General features: G+C 42.7%; 1 protein-coding gene across 16 annotated transcripts in view; it reads right to left on the bottom strand.

Annotated features, from left to right (window-relative positions):
* Positions 1–19703, bottom strand: part of LOC147043623 (RNA-binding protein Musashi homolog 2) — a 160488-nt gene that overhangs the window by 36363 nt on the left and 104422 nt on the right. For all 16 annotated transcript variants that reach the window (XR_015068620.1, XM_085935481.1, XM_085935484.1 and 13 more), the window contains 3 exons: positions 9970–10052; positions 4600–4714; positions 591–665 (listed from right to left, as the gene is read on the bottom strand). Coding sequence is in view for 15 of the 16 variants with exons in the window: in XM_085935481.1 (XP_085791607.1) it covers positions 591–665; positions 4600–4714; positions 9970–10052 (273 nt within the window). In the remaining variant the exon portion in view is untranslated. The remainder of the gene's footprint in view (positions 1–590; positions 666–4599; positions 4715–9969; positions 10053–19703) is intronic.

The raw sequence follows: 19703 nt of genomic DNA, 5'->3' as shown, positions 1-19703 counted from the left end.
ATATTACCGACATCTGAGCTGCTGTCAGCCATTTCCCATTCCGGCTTATCAGTGGCAGGAGGGATGTCTGGCACAGCAAACAAAGTATGTGTAAAGTCCTTAAATAAAGCATGAAATGGAAGGGATCCCTGTGAGGCCTCTTGCAGTGGGCTGCTACACCTGCTACCCCCCCCCCCCCCCCAACCCCAACCAACACACAGACACACACACACACAATCTACCGCTTGGACTCCCATTAAACCCTCCAAGTCAACATTTCTCATCCAGAAATTCATTCTTTTGGCTTCCTAAAAGCACCTTTTTTCACCGAGGAATTTGCATACATTGGCTGGTGGAAAATGAAGAATTTATCCCATTTTTGTCATTTGGTCACGCTGGTGTTCAAGTTCAGCATCACATAATTGACTTTGCTACTTGTCGGCTCACAATAGCCGGTTAAGCAATCTGGACACGTCACATTCTCGTAACGCTGCAGGTGATTTGGTGACTTACGTGGATGTTGATGACCATTTATGTGTGCGTCCTTGTGTGTGCATAACAAAGTACTGCCTTCTCACTGATGTCTTGAAAAAACAAACCCTGCAACTCACCAGGGAACTGGTAGCTGTAGCTGGGTGCGAATCCAGTGTATCCACGGCCATACGTAGCCACGATATTGGGGTAACCTTTAACAAAGAGATTGAAAATGCTTCAGACACACATTCAAAAATACAATTTGGTTTAAAAGTGGTAATTCTCTTTCTGAGCCCTAAGCCACACAGAAAGAGATCAAATGTGATCCTCTAAATAGCAGGAGATTTGGAAAGAGTCTTTGATCAAGCGGACGGCCTAATATGTATCACGTCCGACCCTCATTTAGCCAGTTTGAAAAACGGCGAGGTAGAAGTCATTTACTCGCTCGCTTCCAGCCTAATCAAAAGAGGTGACATGTATTCATGGTTCATCATGTTTATGGTTAACTGTCAAGTGGAAAACATTCACAGTGTTGGCAGAGCGGCGACAAGTAGCAGTCCTAAATCAATGGTCAACTGTCTTAATTAGATTAGCAACAAATTTTGATGGAGCCGCTCTTATTGTTTTCCCAACACATTAGCCAGTCACAGTAATCCATCCAACAATGTGGACGGATTTAGACGAATCTCCCTAGAAGAAAGTCAATGGGTATGCTTAGGCAAGAGCTTCTCTTGGTTTCCAGCTCTTTTTATCGACCCAAAATGTTGAGGCATTTTTATGAGAGAGTAATACCATCGATGTCCCTCTTGGGAGCGCAGTAGTTTATGTTTTGTGGACTGCGTAGAGAGCTTCATACATTAAAGTTGCTGGATAAAGTTGCTCGAGTGTGATTTAGAATGAGACTGCCCGTACCCTTTTGCTTAGTTATAGCTAATCTTAGTTAGAGTTTGGAGAATAGGATTGAGTTCCATTGGAAAGAAAAATGAAAAACAGCAGATGTATTGACTATCTGCTGTCACAATGCTTATTACAACAGCAGAACCTAACAGTTCATTAGCTCGACAGGTTGAGGCTGAAGCAGCTGTGGGCAACATATTGAGACAAGGAGGCGAGGGTGCGGTGAGGCAAGCAGAAACAAACAAAAAAAAAAACAACAACACGAGGAGAGTGGGTGCACGAGCAAGTGGGCCAACATGTGAGTCGGTGATAATTTAAGTACCATCAAGGACAATATAAACATACTATGATTAAGTCTCTCATTATGATATATGTCTCAGTCTTCAATAAGCTATTTCAGCCTACCAAGTATGACTCTGAACCTAATGAGAGGAACAAGTCCTTCAGGCCAGGACAGAAGACAATATTATGTTGAAAATTGGATCAACTCAAGAAAGACAGTTTAGAGCAAAGACGCGCAAAATGCTCTATCCGGAGCAGACCGTACAGTATTTTGCATGCATGCATTTTCTTGCTGTGTGAAAGCACGTGTTTTGATTCTGCTCTGTATGCATCAGAGCCTGTGTCGGTTGGAATCAGAAAGGTTGACCTTGGTCATAAATATCTAATCAGTGTTTGCTGTCCATGAAAAAGATCAATTTATTCCTGACCCAATGGGAAAATGCGTCTGCCCCAACCATCTCCACCTCGCTCGCAGACAAAGAAATTGTGCTAGGCGGTGAGGGGGAACGTTAACCTGCTGTGGATGAATGCGTGAAAAAAAGAAAAATCTTCATTAGACTCTGATGAAAAGTCATCACCTGGAAGCCACAGATGGATAGCTTTCACAAAAGCCCCCATTGTTTGTTTGGGCTGAAAAGAAGTGAGATGTGATGCAATGAAAAGCCATTACGGAGGAGCAAAAATGGGATATTATGTCTTTGATATTGTCAAACAGAAGAAATGCCAAGCCAAAATTGCTGTAAAGCCAATCTTTAAGGTTGATGTGGCGCATTTCAACCAAATTTGCTTGCGAGAGAAAGATACATTTCCGGTTTGGCCCAAAGTGGCGCAAGGCACTCACCTCATATCATGCACATTGAACACTTGCAAATATTTTGAGGGAGAGAAAAACACAAGTGGCGGAGAGGGAGGGGGGGGTGGTTAGCTATTCCATTAAATGAAGCCTGCCATTGTGTTTGTCTGGCCCGACGGCGGCGTCTTTGCCTGCTCTTATTCGCCTTATTAATATGCATGCTAATGTACCTATTTTATGGCTCACCAGCTCTGATTCACTTTAAAATCAATTATCCATCTGGCTCCGGCATATCTCGCTCAGGCTCAAATGTCTATTTATTTCAACAAACATACATCGGGCACAGCACAATAAAGATAAATGCCTCGATTAGAGACAGTAAACAAAGGAGCGAGGGAAGGCTTTAATGAGATTTGGCACAAAAGAAGCTTACACTTTCTTAAATAATGAGCCAAGGGTCTTGTTTTTTTTCTAAATGCAAATGATATCAAGCAATGTTTGGCCGTCCTTGTTCCAATTTCATTTAGATAAGAGTGTCTCTAAACACGTTGGCTGTTAATATTCTTACATGAGCACATGACTGCCTTTCTGTCTGCTTAGTCCCGGTGGAGGAGAGCAGTGCTTCCCCTCCACGGATACATTAGTGCGTGACGAGTTCCCCAAAGTTCCCTAGGCCTTTCAAAAGATGCCGAAAAGAGGGGATGCAAGTGACAGACGTGACGGAAAGTTGAAAATAGCTTCAGTAAAGTTCAATGAATCCCATCTGAATGATGACTCAAATGGATTTGCTATTTCCTTGCCTTTTTTTCATGGATGCCCGGGGTGCTAAAGTGTAGAACAATGTAGGAAAGTGGCAATTGTGTCCGTCCATGTACAAATATAAGCAACATGTATTCAAGACTCAGAGTGGTGATTGAGGATTACTACTGAACTTGAAATCCAACCCATCAAAAGAGATCCTAAGATCGCTAAGAAACTTCTCTTCACCAAACAGCCAAATGTGACCGACCGCAATCCACGTTCTCAGGTGCTTCCAATAATGTGGTACCTGGTGCAGATAAAAATGCATGAATACGGCACAGTGCGCACCTGCTGTACGTGGTATGGGTTGGGGGTCTACATGCAGAGCAAAAGGAGTCTCATGCAATCAGCGGCGTGTTTCTTTTGCTTTTGAATGGAAAAATAAATCTTTGATGTGAGGGCAAATCCATTTGGGTGGGTCGCACATACAAATTACATGCATGGGAAGGGCAAGGATAGAGGGAGCGAGTGGGAGTGGGAGAGAGAGAGAGAGAGAGAGGATGGGAAGCAGGATGAGAGAGAGTGAAATAGTGTGAAATAAAAAGGGCCAGAGGCTTGGGCAGGATGGTAATGAAGAGGGGTAGAGCAGCAGCTGAGGTCCCTGTAGATGAGATCTCTCCCTGACATGTGTGTCCCCTTCATTACCCATTAAGGGGGGCACAGTGATGAATCCTTAATATGACATTACACCAATTTTCCTCTTCATTTAGCCTGCTAATGTGCTGGTCTGCTCCTGTATGGCCAGGGGCTGTCTGCACGCACCAGACTTCACCAGAAATAGAACACAGTGGCCACTGGTGGCATACCTAATTAGGACCACTGTTCAACTAATGGGCCTTTTTTGACAAGCAGTTGCCTCCGTTGACTCTTTTTCCGCACAGGTAGAAACCATGACCAAACAGCACATGAGTGCTCACTCCTTCCTTCAAAATGAAATCATATGAAGTGAATCCCTTCACCCGCCCACAGCGCACAAAAATTGAAGCGCTAAATGACTTTCACAAATGGACTGTTTCGAAGCGACCCTAAAGAATCGCGACAAACGTGTCACAAAGATGTTGCGCACAAAAGACACAAAAAATAAATAAATAAAAAATCCATTGAGATCATTTGACATTTTTTTTTGCATGTTATGCCATATTATTTCCACTTGCTGCTTTTTAAAATGATCATTTCAAAAGGCTCGATAAGGCTCGCTGCTGTCAAAGGAAACTCACCCAAAACATTTTCAAGTAATGGCCGACAAATTCACTGGCTATGCTTTTGATCCTGCTATGATGGCTTTTCTACTCTATAGATGAAACAAGATTTGTTGCTAGAAATAACATATAAAACACATTGGACACATTTTTGTGTGTGTGTGTGTGACTTACTCAGCATGCCCATCCCTAGCATGAAGGCATCCATGGTGTAGGGCAGACCCCTGGCTCGCCCTCGTGTTCCAGGAGGGAACATCACCTCCTTGGGCTGGGCCTTCTTACATTCTACCTATGGAGACAGACACAGAAAGACACAGCACAGCCAAAGTATTAGACTGGGCAAGCACACAGATCTTACAGGGCTGTCCAAACTCTTGAAGGTAGTTTTCTATTTGACTTGCAGAGCCCGAGATGTGTTCCACGGAGAAAAACAAGACAGTCAATTCGAGCACCTCGCATTTTAGAGGGAGGTCCCTGTGGAGAACTTACAATCATGCTCTGGCTTCTTTCAAGCAAAGGTTATTGCTCTGGTGGGCATGTGCCCAATGCTTCGGGGAAATACACGCTAAATACTTTCAAAGACTTTTGGAGAATACAGAGTGGAAGCGGCAGCTCTGCATGCTCTCCAATGACATGAATTGCTGCGGGAAAGGCGGCTTTGCTTAATCTGTTAGCTGAATCATCAAATTCACCACTTAGCCGTTGTCACCTAATGACGTAATGACTGCTTCATTCAAACTGTCAAGAGTCTGTAAAGGAGAGAGATGTGGAGCCTTCAAGAGGTAAAAATAGAGGAGGACAGACTCGATGAAAAGTCCATTCACAACAGAATCATAAAGTAATACCATTGTGAATGAGGAAAATTATATTTTCCACATGGAAGCATTTCCAGACTGAATTTTTTGTGCCGTCACAAGTCGGCTTTTGCAACTTTTTGGGATGTCTTGTCAACACATAGGAGATTTGATACATTTCTTGCATTGATGCTTTTTTTTTTTCATGAGCAAACAGAAGAAAGAAATCCTCCAGTTATGAGCGTTTCAATATAGTTCTCATAAGTATGTAAAGCACAAAGGTGGACTGGAAATGACTGTCCTTCAGGGACAAGTATTGTGGGTGCGTTGTTTGTGTGTGTGTGCGGCAGGTGGAGAAGAGCTCTTAGACTGGCAGGTGAAGTAAAGGACTTTTCTCATTCATTGTGTTTTGGAAATGCTAAGTCATGGGGAACGTTATCAGAGAGTGATCAGAATCAATCAAACAGTTCCTATAACATTTTTTGTTTTTCACAATACGTGCTTGATACATGTTGTACATATATGCATATACTACTGCCTTTTTTAATTTGATTTTTTTACATATTTTATATGCTTTTTACACTTGATCTTGTGTGCTCTAATGCTCTTTTATTTAAATGTGCTTTTTTGCACCAAGGGGAGCAGTGCTCAAATTCCCATGTACTGTGTACAGCGACAATAAAGGCGATTCTAACAAAAACGCATATTATTCAGTGACGGAGCTCGAGGGGGTGTAGCGGGGACACGGGCCGCCCTGAAATATCCTTGGACCCCCCGCCCCACACACACACACACAGGTGTGGGAATTTTAGCCGCTATATATCAGAACACAGCAATGATTTCTTTTTATTAGAAGACCCAAGAACAGCACCGATATTTTCGCTCAGCTGACTGCGCGCCTGGATAGGGTCGACCGCTTGAAACAGATAAAAAAAAAAAAAACATTTGCTGCAGAGACCGACAAGCTCGATAAGATTATTAAGATGCCTGAGCAAAGGGACACAGTATACTAATAGTGACATATCGTACTTTTAGAAAATGTAACATTTGGATAAAGCAAAATCCCCTCAGTGTTTAGAATCTCAAAGGAGCTGTTAGATCTGATGTTTCTTCTGTGTGCTTTCTGTAAAAGCAGAGGAATATGAAGTCATTTTAAGGACTGCACACTCCCTGTGGTGCTTCAATATTCCGAGATGCTAATGTCTCCACGCATACAGAGACACTTTCAAGTGATGCCATCATCAAATGTCTGCTATCACTTGCAAATTTGAGCACTGTTTGAGCTCTCCTCAAATGTCCCAAGCATTGAGCATGGTGGACTTTACAGTCTTCACCGCTCATCTTTTCTTTTCTTCAAGTGTAAACATGCCATTACTTATAGGCCGGAATTTGCAAGGCAACCTTCCATGTGGAACTGACTCGCCCAAACAATGCCCCTTCGCCTTCATTAGGCACACGACGTACAAACACTGCAGAACATTTCCATTAAAAAAAAAAAAATACACTATGTATTTTTCAAGCCATTTTCAACAGCACGCTGAGCTCATTTTTTTTATGGGAGTTTTCAGAACAAAATACTAGTCATAACACATTAAGTCTGCGGCAATGATGATTTAGCTCCGAAAGACAATTTTACAACGTCAGAAGGCAAACCAGACGCATACGTGCGCAAACACCCACCCGCACGCGATTCCTGATGTGTACTTTAAATGCTTCTTATCTATAATGTTCAGCGGCAGCGTGACTGATTGGTTTGCAGGGTTCACAAGCAACTTCACAACCAGTCCAGCTGGAAATTGACAATTCAGAAGATGCGACTAATTAAAAGCTATTGCTTCGGTTTTCAGGCTGGTTTAAGGGGCTTGACAAAAAAGCTCATGCTTTTCATCAGTCATGCTTTTTGTTTATTCAAGCTATGTGAAACAGCAGCCAAGAGGCAGATCAAAACATCAAACTGTATTTTGCTGTGATTTGGTGTGCTGAGGAACATCAAGACCGCACTATTAGCGTGGATATCACAGTGACTGTCTTGTGATGCCTGTACACACTACACGGCCAGGTCTATGCAAAATGTTATAGTTGTTGCTATAAAATAGAGGACAAGGCCACTTTTCATTATTTTAGTTTTTCTCGACTAAAATGTTTTCGCTGCTAAATACGTTTTGTATAAATGCCAAGAGCAGCTTTAAAGTGGCATTCTCTTATGGCACTTTTATTCATATCACTTTCATATCCCTTGAAATGTATTGTCATCTCCTCAGAGCACTAATTGGGTGGTTGTGTGAGAAACTGATGACAAAGACAAAATTCCTCCCTCCTGTTGTGAGCCTTGTTTATTGGGGAAGGAAGAAAAAAAAAAAAAAAAAGAATCAAAGACTTCTTTGCAAATTAAAAATCCATTTTAATCACTGGCTATTTTTTTTTTATCATGGTAAGAACAAAATGACTGCTTCAATTCTCCCTTAAAGTCAGAAAATCAAACTGTGACTGGCTATACACTCCTGGAAAGCAACAAATGACGCGAGCAGATCTGGTCCACAGAGTCGAGACTTAAGTGGAGTCTTGCTGAGCAGTGGCCTCATTTTAATTATAAATAAGGACATACAGTGTCAGAGAGGAAGTGCTCCTGGTTACACCGCACATGGACTCAAGGTGACTTCGGCCACCACACCAAAGGGTCACTCGTTCATATCGAGGCCCAGCGGTGACCTTGTGCACTTCCGAGAGGAAGGGCATGGAGAAGGTGGGCTGCCCTACACGTCACGTGCATCGCCCTCACAACTTGGGTGAATTTCTGTCTCAATCAATTATTCAAGGACCATCTTCGATAATACTCCCAGGGAGGATGGATGAGGTCTATTTCTGTATAGTACTTCATAAAAATGAAGACAGGAAGCATTTTTTATTTTATGTGCTGGTGCTTAAAGAAAGCCAATAACCAGCAGCCTCCTCTGCGACTCCACGGCAACACCGAAGGGTCTTTGAAAAATGCTCTCAACGCTCTTCACATCCTTTACTTTTTGCACACGTCAGCACTTTGAGGGCCACGCTTATTTCCTGCATACGAGGACATTTATCTTAGGTGTTATCAAGAGGGCCTTGCAAAGGTGACAAAAGCCTCGGAAAAAACGAAAGCCTCTGGGCGGTTCTCTCACATGGGCCCCCTGGCCCAAAAAGTCAGAAGTCAAGTCAAGTTGATTTGTATAGCCTTCAGGAGAAAGGGAATGAAAAAAAAAAAACAACAACACACAACACGCAGCAGCCGTAGTTTTAGCTTTAATTGGAATTTATCTTATCATATTGGCTGTGCAAAAAAAAAAAAAATATCCTTTGTGTTATCCTTTAATGAACTAACCATACGTGTGGTTGTGGCTCCTGTTCATGCATTAGCCGCATACATGAGCAACATTTTGGAAACATTGATTCAAAGGCCTTTTCTCATTAGTTGTAGCTACAAAATGCAAGGGGAAATGCAAATGATTCATTTCTATGTCTAATGAGCATTATTACTAGCACACAGCTATCTTGTGATTAGCACTCAGAAACAGACAGTGATTTGGACTGTAATCAAATGTTAGAATAGCTACAGAGGATGAATCCACAGTTTGTAAACAAGAGATTTTTCATCCTGTATATTGCAATAAGCACAGGTAAGGGGACAAATGGCATTCCCTTTGCTTATTATCTTAGGACACATAAAAAAAAAAATCTTTGTCATTTATATTCATGTCTTGAGTGTAGAGGTATACAAATGTCAACAGTGTGCTCCAACTAAATGTCACAGGATGTGACAGAATATCTTTTCTACAATCATTTCAAAAACAGTTTAGAGCACAGAATAGGATGCAGCACTGAAGCATAGAGGAGTGCACGCCGGGGTCATGTGTGACCCGAGCTGGTCCCTGGTGAACAAGGTTCTACTACACTGGCCCTATCTGTCAGACAGACAGTCAGTCAGTCTGTCAAGTTGTGGAAAAGGCCAGAGGGAGGGGCACTTTGAGAAAACTGAAAGGCAATATTCCCTCCGGTCAATAACACCACGGCTCAAGTCCCACAATTGTGATTCATCAGTCCCCATGTGTGCAGACCATGCTTTACTAGTATGACAGTTAAGAATGTAAAGGCTTTGATAAAGTTCACATGAGCCTGGAACAGGTTCATGCAACTGAAAGGCTGAGGAAACAATTGGACTCGCATCCCGGAACTTGCCAGATTCCGCTGCAATCACGAGCGGATCTATCTCTCCAGAGGTTTGTGTGGTGGAAATGTGGTGGAGGTGGACTCACAGTCAAGACGCAGAGGATTGGTTACTCAAAATCATGGTTTAACGGCAAGACAAGTATGCCTTTGAGTGCCCTGAGATGACCGAGCTCCAAGTGTAAATAAAACAAGCCCCACAGGAGCACGTGGAAGGCGTTAATCCCCAACTAATGAACTCAGACTCTGCTTGCACTATCCCTGCACCTTGTCACCTTTGTGTGTCCCTCTAAATGTGTGTGCGTGTGTTTGGGATTGTGGAAGAGGGACAGGCTCCCAGTCTCCTGTCTCTCAGCCTGACAGGCAAGACTCAGTCACACAATTTCACGCTTTGTGGCCAGTACACACCACTACTTTCCCATCCCCGAAACCCACAGAACCACACACACACACAAATATTTGAAGAAAAAATAAATACATCAAATATTAATCCCTCAATGCCCACCTGAAATTGAAAAAAAAAAAAAAAGAATAAAATAAAGAATGGACTTACCATTTTGTTATTGATTTCATGAAAATGAATTTCACAGACTTTCTCAACGATGTCTTCACTGTCAAAAGTTATGAAACCGAATCCTGTGCAGAGAGAAGCAGATGGCGGGGAGGGAGAAAAGGGGACAGGACGTTAGTAAAAACTTTGGAGGAAATGGAAAACAAGGTTGATTGTGGATTGCACATCTTTGTGGTGAGTGGGCGTGGCCTTGCGAAGGTACGAGACGTCGTCCTATTTAAATCAGGAGGATGAAAGCTGCTACATTAATCAGGACAACCCAGAACCTCTCCCAGAGATGGGCAAATTTGCACAAAGCTCATTGGATGAGATTCAGGAAGCCGTTCAGCATCTGAATTTTTCTTCCCTCTTTGAAACGCGACTGTCTTTATGTTAATGCCGGCTGGCCGGCTCCGTTGTCATTTATACCAAGACTTTCATGCTGTATTTATAATTGGAAAGCACAACTTCTCTTTTAACACAGAGGGATAGTCATGAAGGTTTGCGCCTTGTGAACACAAGTGGAATGTGATGCTCGCTTAGGCGTTTTGATGGTGATGGTGGCACAAAGCAATCTGCCTCCTCTATTGCAGCAAAGCGATGTTCTATTCCTTTTGCAAAAGAGGAACTGGCGCAAAAGGGAAACAGTTAGTGGATAAAGCAGCAAGAGCAACTGAAAGGAGATGAGTTTCTTTTCAAAGAGACCGAGGCCAGATGATGAAATCAAACTAACTCTGCTGGAGATTTCACAGCAAACGCGGTGCCGGTCTAACTGGCATGCTCCACGGGAAACACCGTCAAATTATTACCATGGGATGTCAGATGGGGTAAGAAGAGGCAAAATCTACTGAGTGTGAAAATCATCATCGAGTCAATACAGGAACTGTGACAAAAATGCAGTCTTGACAAGATGATGATGCTCACTTTTGTTTTATATATCTTTTTTACCATTTTTATAGAAAGTCTCTTATATTTTCTTTCTGTCCCCCCCATGGCAATCAACAAAGGCTCCTCCTTCACATCTTGTGAATATGTGAGCTGATTAAACACGGACAACATTTAATCTAATGAGATCTTAAGAGACTGAGCGTCATTTTTCACCGAGGCACGTGTACGCCAAGCTGCACAGCGCACAATTGTTCAAGTGGTGCTGGGGGCTGAGGAAACGCTGATGACGACAGGCAGGAACAGGAGGAAGATTCTTCTCCTGCTCACCCCAGCTTCATGCCAGCGCATGGAGCACTTTTGACAACCAACAAATCAACCGCCAGGAGTAATTTGTCACAGAGGGCTGTGGGAGGAGGGAGGGAGCTGTATCTCAGGGCAACGTGCAAGAGGAAAAAGGTGGAAATAGGGAGGGAGGGAGGGAGCGAGCGAGACAGACAGAAAAAGTGACAGGGGGAGAGGTTAGCGCGCATGGCCCCTGTCGCCACACTCCTTCCTGCAGCTACAGGCAGCTCCTCCATCAACCGACAGGACATTTTCTCCTGCATCGTTCTATCCACTTGGGTCAGGCCGGAGCCACATCAACACAGATACACACCAGCCGGGCCTTTCTACACATGACTGGATGTGTTTCAAAGAACAATGAGATGCTTTGCTGTGGTTTAAACTATACAACGTGCTCTCACCCCATCCTTGGTTCAGCACACATCCTTTAAGTCGCTCCCATTCACTAAACTTCCAAACCTGCCATTGCAGCTGTGCGATGCTGCGCATCCCATTTTACACACCATACAGACAATAACAAGCAGAAAATAGCACCGATTGTCTTGACGTGTTGCGTCCCTTTCCCCCCCATTGAACATGACATGAGGATGACCTCCACAAGACTATTAAAGAGTGTCAGCCCTGACAGACACAAAAGAGAGAGGTGTCATCACGCTCACAATGAAACGCCTCCTTACAGCTTAAACAGTAGGCTGGAAATGGAAACACAAAGCGTAGTCGTCTGATAGGATGGGTAATAATAGGTGTTGCGATGCCGTCGGCTGAAGCTACGACTGCGCTCGCCTCACACTTATTAGCTGAAGCTTGGCCTCGCTTGTCGCTTTGACTTTCGCAGCCTTTTTCCAGCTTCATCATAGTCCACCGCTAAAACGGAGCGCAATCGGGACGGGTTTATTTTACTCAAATTAGCTCTGCGATGAATCATCTCTCTGTTAAGTACGTTGGCTAACACTTATGATAAGGTCAAATTTGTTTGCTATCCTTGTTTCAAATCACATCACTGAGAAACAGAAGCTTACTATTTTTTTGCACTTGAATATTATACAGTACAACAAACTGTATCCTGTACCTCAAGCAATACTTGCAAAACTGGATTTCCCCCCCCCCCCCTTTATATCCGCATTAAAGCCCACCAAAGGATGTGGAGTTGCATGAAAGGTCATTTAGGTCTGTATGTACGTATCTCGCTCACTGTGGACCTGTGCATTGACATCTTTGTGGATAGTCTCAAAAGTTGTGATAGAGTTGTGAGGCTATCAGATAGTACACTTCTTTTCAAAACTTTAAATGATATGGTTTTATTTTTATGTTTAACCCCCCGACATGGAGGAGTGCAAATGCTATGGTATTGATCAACTGCAGCAATTATGTGGAGTAATATTGTGAATTGCTTAGCCTGTCATTTTCTCCTAAAGTCTTGTGAATCAAAGTTTTAATCAGCCCGCACACAGACACCAAGATCTACCAATATGTCTGCAAACTACCTGCGGTCTCAACTGATCCTCCTCTCCTTCTCCTCCTTGAATATTCAGCAATAATTGTGCATGATCAAACCTGATCTCACCTGTCCAATCGGCAGGCAGAGCAGCGCAAGCTTCTGAAGTGAACTGTTGGTGTGCATGCCCTGGCGTATAAAGTCCCTTTTTTCAGCACGGCAGAGAAGCAGACATCCACAGCACAGTTTGATGCCTTTGATCAGTATTTCCGTATGCAATTACTACAGATCGAGAGCCCCGAGGATTAATCCCCTGTTTAATACGGCTAATGCCATGAACTCTCCAAGACCAAAGGACATGTGATAAGAAATTACATACTGAGGTATGGAAGCCTACTAAAAGTAATACTGCTACTACTAATCAAAATCTGTGAGTCAGTAAGAGTAAGCGCATTCTGCAAGGCAAAATACAATGAAAATGTAACACAAATACAAGAAGATGTGATGGCGTAGGTGTGCAAATTGCCTTCTTTAAATTTGACCAATATGATTCAAATTTTGGACTGTAAGGTCAACAACATCAACACTCGGTTCGATGAGACATTAGGATGATTATTATGTGTAGGTGGCTTGTAAAAGCATTAGGTGATGGAAGGATTGGCCTTAAGTCATTTTAAGAGGAGAGCTTTGCACATGCTGGCACACTTGATCAAAGAAGTGAACATCAAAAAAGTAAATTTACTTGTGCAGTAAGTCTCTTTTCATCCTTGTCTCTGTGATGTTTATTCATGATTATAACCAACTAAAACTGGGTAACAGAGTCTAGAGTCACAAAAACAAACAAAATTGGCTCCTCGGTTCACAAACGTAATTAATTTTGTGACTGTTGATAAACGGAAATGTTTGCAAAATGAAATGTTCAAAAACCGAGGTAATCCCGGTTTCCCATTGTCCATTCTAGGTCCAGCGCAAAGTTACATTTATGTTGTCAATAACAACCACATTTTAAAACTGTATTCTTTGTCAACTTAGGTACTAAAAATAGCTAGCATAGCTAACTAGTGACTTCAAACCAATCATTATTTTCAGAAAACCTGATTGACATCATTTTTTGGGGTCATCCACTGGTTAAAGAGGTGAGAAATGTATGTTTCCATTAAAGTCCAATATGTGTGCTTTTGTTGCATTTCTTTCACAGCAACTTGGCTCAGCATGCATGCATGCTGAGGAAACTAGTTTGTCTGCGCCTCTAAGTAGGTCAGCTTTTCAGAGTTGGCCATCAATTTCGACTGTCCTACTTTAAAAGGTGCCCCGCCTGGATATAGACACACAAACATTTGTATTACATTGAAAAACTCAAACCTTGCAGCATCGTCTTCATCTCGCAGATCTTCATATTAGCATTAGCATTGTCTAATGGTACGGGTGACAGCAACTATTGTTCAACACCCATTTAAGCTGCTAATGCATTCCGAGCTGCAGTAGTCAGCATGAATGTGCATCGAAATAGCAAGGTGGTGTGCGCATCTGGGAAATGAGTATCTCTCTGCTGACTTCGACATAGGTACTTTTAAGAAAAGATTTCCCTACCGATAAAAAAGCCTCATTAGTGCCAAACAATAATAGAGTATGTCCAAGAGTTTATTTCTGTCTGCTGTATGATCAGAGGACTGCGAGCACTAACTGAAAGGAAGCAATTATCCGTGGGGAAGGTGACCACGTACTACCTCTTTGCTCCCTGGCACCTAGACAGCAAACTCAAAGCAAGTGGACTTCAAGGGCTAAGGGGAGCACTTGGCAATGTGAGCAAATTCTCTTTTAATAAGACGAGAAGACGTTGCTGTAGTCACGGGCCCACCCCTGCCTGTTGTGGGAGGTTTCCCATGGTAGGCAGGGCAGGGCAGGGCAGGGCAGGGCAGGGCAGGGCAGGGCAGGGCAGGGGCCTCCTGAGTGCTGGGTGGCACCTGTGCTGTTAAATTGTTTGTGCTGTGCTCATTCACTCTCTCTGCTCTCTCCCCAACAGGTGACATGTTTGGGGTTGTCTTCAGAACTTCTATCCACTAGGGCTTGCAATGAATTTGCCTCCCTCCTTCTTCACTGACAACATTCAGAAAATTAGATTCAAATCACTACCTTCATTGCAGATACAGGACGTGTCGGCCCAGTGTGAACCCAAAATCACTTGTGATGGCATGACACAATTTGATCCAATCAACCATAAAAAGCTGGAGGACATAATACAACATCTGAAATCTTGGATATTCTGCCAACAAGCTATGCGAAAACAGTTTCTAAATGCATGGCCTCAGATCTCCTGCACATTGTCAACACATCACTTGTCTCAGGTGTGTTCCCACAAGCCCTGAAAACTGCAGTCATCAAGCCACTACTAAAAAAAGAATCATTTAGACAATTCAGTGATGAATAACTACAGGCCCATATCAAACCTACCGTTCTGAAGTAAAATAATTGAGAAAGCTGTTTTTAAGCAGCTGACTAATTATATGGCACTAAACAACTGTTTCGATGTCTTTCAGTCAGGTTTCCGACCGCACCGCAGCACCGAGACGGCTCTCGTCTTCAACGATATTCATTTAAACACAGACAGTAGCAAAATCTCAGTCTTAGTATTACTGGATCTCAGTGCTGCATTTGCCACAGTTGAGCGTCTGGAAAACCGGGTGGGACTTTCTGGCATAGCACTTAAGTGGTTTGAATCCTACTTAAAGGACAGACTACTGGGTGGGACTTTCTGGCATGTTGGATTTACACAGAGAAACAGCTTCACATCCACCCAGTCATTCGCCTTCATGCACTACATAACTGATTCCTACTCAAATTTACATACTTTCCATATATTTTGGTATTGAACTATTTTTAGTATTTGTGAAAAAAAAAAAACCCCACACATTTTGATTGGCCTGGGCCCTTTGAGTTATTTTCCACTTTGTTGTTTTTCACAGTTTGTTTGTGTTGTGACTCGCCATTGACCCAGACTTGTTACACTCTTCCCGAGCCACACCAAAGTAAAGAAGTGAAAGCCCATGAAGTGTCAGCCACAAGGGAACTTTGGAGGTGAGGTAAAACATGACAGAAAAGAATGGCCCGAAAATGATTTCATTGCTTATCCCTAGAAATTTTGTGAATAGACAAGACCAGTCACGTTCCGTGGCTGCATAGTTAGGGACCTCTGCTTTCGAGATGAGACCGCAAGGGAATGCTTCATTTAAGAATGTCAGCCTCCTTTGTGCCAAGCAATAGTCCGGGCCCAATAGATGTCTCCATTTCTATCACATGCAGTGACAACCGATGGAGGGGAAGAGTGCCGGCAGTAGGTCAGGACGGAAGTTTTTTTTTCTCTTTCTGAAAGCCTTTCAGACCCTCTGATGAATTTCTTTTGAGAGTTGAAGCAATGAGGGACTTTGGTGAAATGAAACATACGCACCTTTTGTATTTTCTGCTCATTTGATATACACTAGATACTGCAGCTGTTTCATTCAACTTGATGAGCATTTCTTGCTCCACAAGAATGTGGAAAGTCCGCTCGGAGAATAATAGGTGGTGAACGTGTGACGGCAGTGATGGACAAAGATTACAGCAAAGGTTTGCATGACTTTAGAGACTGAATGGTGAAATGTAGCTAACTCGAGTCAGTCTTCGAAAGACCAGCAATTAGATGTGAAGTTGATTCACGTCAATGAGGTCTACATTTTTATTGAGCTGACTCACAGTGACACACATTTAGCAGAAATGGCTTTTAGTGAGTTTCCAGATGAAAATCTCCCAAGTGCTCATGTTTCATTTGAATGCAGAAGAAAAATCACGACAGTTGCAGCTAGTTTGTTCTCTTAAGAATAACTCACCTCGTGACATCATTACCCCATCACGCACGGTGTGATGATGTCACTTCAACCCCAGCGACCCTCACAATCAGAGCATGCTCAGCGGCTGTCTCAGCTGCTGGCTGGACCGCATCAAAAGCGCACACACTTGTCAGGAATAGCACCGTGGTTCACTCAGCCTGTTTTTATACAGTCAAAATAGCACGACATCTTAGTAACTCACCAATATTCTTTCATTCGTGACTTTGGGCAGTCATTAGAGGAGATGAAAAAGCGTCTTGGACCACCATTATCATCCTGCTTTACGTAGGAGTATATGCGAGATGAAAAGAATTGTCTTCATTAGCAAAGAAAAACAATAAAGAGCTGCACAAGCAACGTGGTGCATTCAGGCTACTTTTACAATGTCCGGAACCTGCAAACCAACCAACGGCATGCTTGTCACATGAATACTTTTTCTTCCATTCCATTCCTTGATGTTTTTAAGTTCGCGAGGAGTCAAGATCAAAACTATAATTCAGTTTCGATTGCCCAGCCATAACGACTAGGTCAGTTATCAAATAAAACCTACACTACAGCGCTTGGAGCCACACATGCAAACACTTTGACATACACGAGCATACGCGCGTGTTAAATCCCACTTGTGCTGCACTTGGGGAACTGAAAGGACTTTGCCTCTGTGTTTGGTTTCTCTCTGAAGTTTCCTTTTTCAAGCAAGGGGGGAGCTCAATTCAATCTCAAAGCTGACATCTGCGGTGAGCTCGAAATGAGTAGATTTAATCTTGCGCAACAGGCCCGAGCAAAACAGCAGCGGAAAACTCTCCAATGCTCTTACGGTCCATGTTAGCATCTTCAATAGCGCCACTGGTAGCTCGTCACTGCCCAGATGATTGACATGAGCGCGGTTATCCATGCAAGGATAGCGCGGCGGTATTGGAGAGAGCTTCAAAACCAGACCACGCACGGCCTTCTCCTCTGGCTAAACTTCCTGTATTTGGCCTTTGACGAAGGGGCGGATCAATCCGGCAGACAGCGTGCTCTGGACCCCCACTATCTGGAGGATGCGCTTTGAACAATCCGGCTAGGGTCATTCTCCCTGCGCTTCATCATCTTAAAGGTCAGACAATCCAAATAGCTTGGAAGACACTTCAGTTGCAGAATTGCCATGAACCCACAGCTGACCATGAAGAGCGTCTACACTGGGCATCCAGACAGCTCACAAAAACAGCGGTCGTGTTAAGCACGGGCTTGTGTGCGTTGCAGTTCTTAATTTATGACACAGAGTGGCGCTGCTCTAAGCAGGCCATCACTTGAGACTTGGAGGCGTGGTGTCACAACAATGTTCCAGGCACACTGGGAAAAATAAATCACTCATGTCAAGAGAGTGTGACTGTTTAATATGCACTCCAATATGCACTTTCTTTTCTATTTACCCTGCCATGCATATCTGAATTAGGCCACTTGAGAGCACAAAAAAAGAAAAAAAAGAAAAAGGAATTACTGTGTTACTTCAACCATGCAGTGTAATTCTTGCCATAATTGTGAAGTTAAATGTACATGTAATTACACAATTAAAAGTATAAATGCAGCCAATTTTTCTCACTAAAGTTGCAGGAATAATATGCGCTGAGGAAATTGCAGAATTTAATAGCTTCAGTTTGAAATTCCTATTTTTACATGACAATCTATTGTGTGATGAGGAGTTCTTTCATTTGATGGGTCTGAATAATGACGCAATTTTGATCCCATTTGGCTTTTTATAACATTTGGCTCAACTCACTGTCAGACAGATTGAAATATTGCCTGCCTGGTCTGCTTATTTTGTATTGGTGCACTTGTACGTGTTGTGATGCAGGCTTCATGATGGAAATAGTGACAGAAATAAATTCAAGGTCAAATGCTGGTTCCACTCTAGCGAGAAAAGCTATTTTTGAGCTTAATGACAAATGATAGGCAAAGATAAAACTGGAAATTAAATTCTGCCTTTTTTTAGAATTGAACTTTACTTACTTTATAAATGACGTAGTATACATTAAATGTAATTAAGTTAATATTCATCGGTGATGGTAATGAAATGGCATAGTAAAAAAATAAAATCCAAGTCTCGAATACAGACCTGTCTAATTCATACTATAATTTATTAGTACCGTAATTTCCGGACTACAGGGCGCACCTAAAACCTAACATTTTCTCAAAAGCCGACAGTGCGCCTTATAGTCCGGTGCGCCTTATATATGGATCGATTGATGAATTCGTTGATCCATACTAGTTAACACAGTGCTCTGCCAAAATGTTTCAGTGTGTTTTAGTACGACTAGTAAATTACAAGGTCGCATCGCTTCCCAGCATTACGGCAACCGTGGTCAGGGGGCGTCACTGAATAGCTGTTGTACCCGTGAGGCCATTTCATTTCAAAACAGGCTGCTCTGTTAATGTTTCGAGTAAATTTATGGATCGATATGGAAGGGAAACACAGGTAAGCAGTACCAATGTGTTAGATCGAACTTTAGTCAGTTCCGATCATTTTATAGGAGATCGTTTGAGAAACGCGATTGTTTACACTTTGCTGAGGCTCATGGGAGTCTGCGAGCTGAGGCTCATGGGAGTTCGCAGGTGGCTAATGCTATAGTGATAGCTGCTATACACACGAGGCTATTTCATGTCAAAATAGGCTGCTCTGTTAATGTTTCGAGTAAATTTACGGATCAATGTGGAGGGGAAACATAGGTAAGCAGTACCATTGCGTTAGATTGAACTTTAGTCAGTTCCGATCATTTTATAGGAGATAGTTTGAGAAACGCGATTGTTTACAGAGGGCTCATTGGTTATTGGCTATTGGATGCATACCGCAACCCTAGTCAACCTCAGTTTGTTGCAGTATAGGTTCTAATTTATGTGTTTTTTTTTTTACTCCGGTGCGCCCTATATATGAAATTATTTCTAAAATAAAAAAATTCAACGAGGGTGCACCTTATAATCCAGTGCGCCTTTTGGTGCGAAAAATACGGTAGTTTCAGCAATTGAGCTCGCGCAATATTAGACGATTATGTACAACACACAATTACTTTAACTTGCCTTTTACATAACCCACAAGTGTAACAGATTGCGGAGCGTGCTCTTGTGTTGCATTGGAGCATAACGTTTAATTACTCATATTGTCAACCTTTTTATGATTATTGCAACCCACGAACGTCAGCTCTATCATGGTGAAATTAGGTGAACAAAATAAA

Source organism: Syngnathus leptorhynchus, chromosome 17 (assembly GCF_054491065.1).
Source record: "Syngnathus leptorhynchus isolate UIUO chromosome 17, UIUO_Slep, whole genome shotgun sequence".
In the NCBI taxonomy this organism is placed as follows: Eukaryota; Metazoa; Chordata; class Actinopteri; order Syngnathiformes; family Syngnathidae; genus Syngnathus; species Syngnathus leptorhynchus.
Note: the sequence above shows the minus strand (reverse complement) of the source record. Positions and strands in the feature narration are given on the sequence as shown.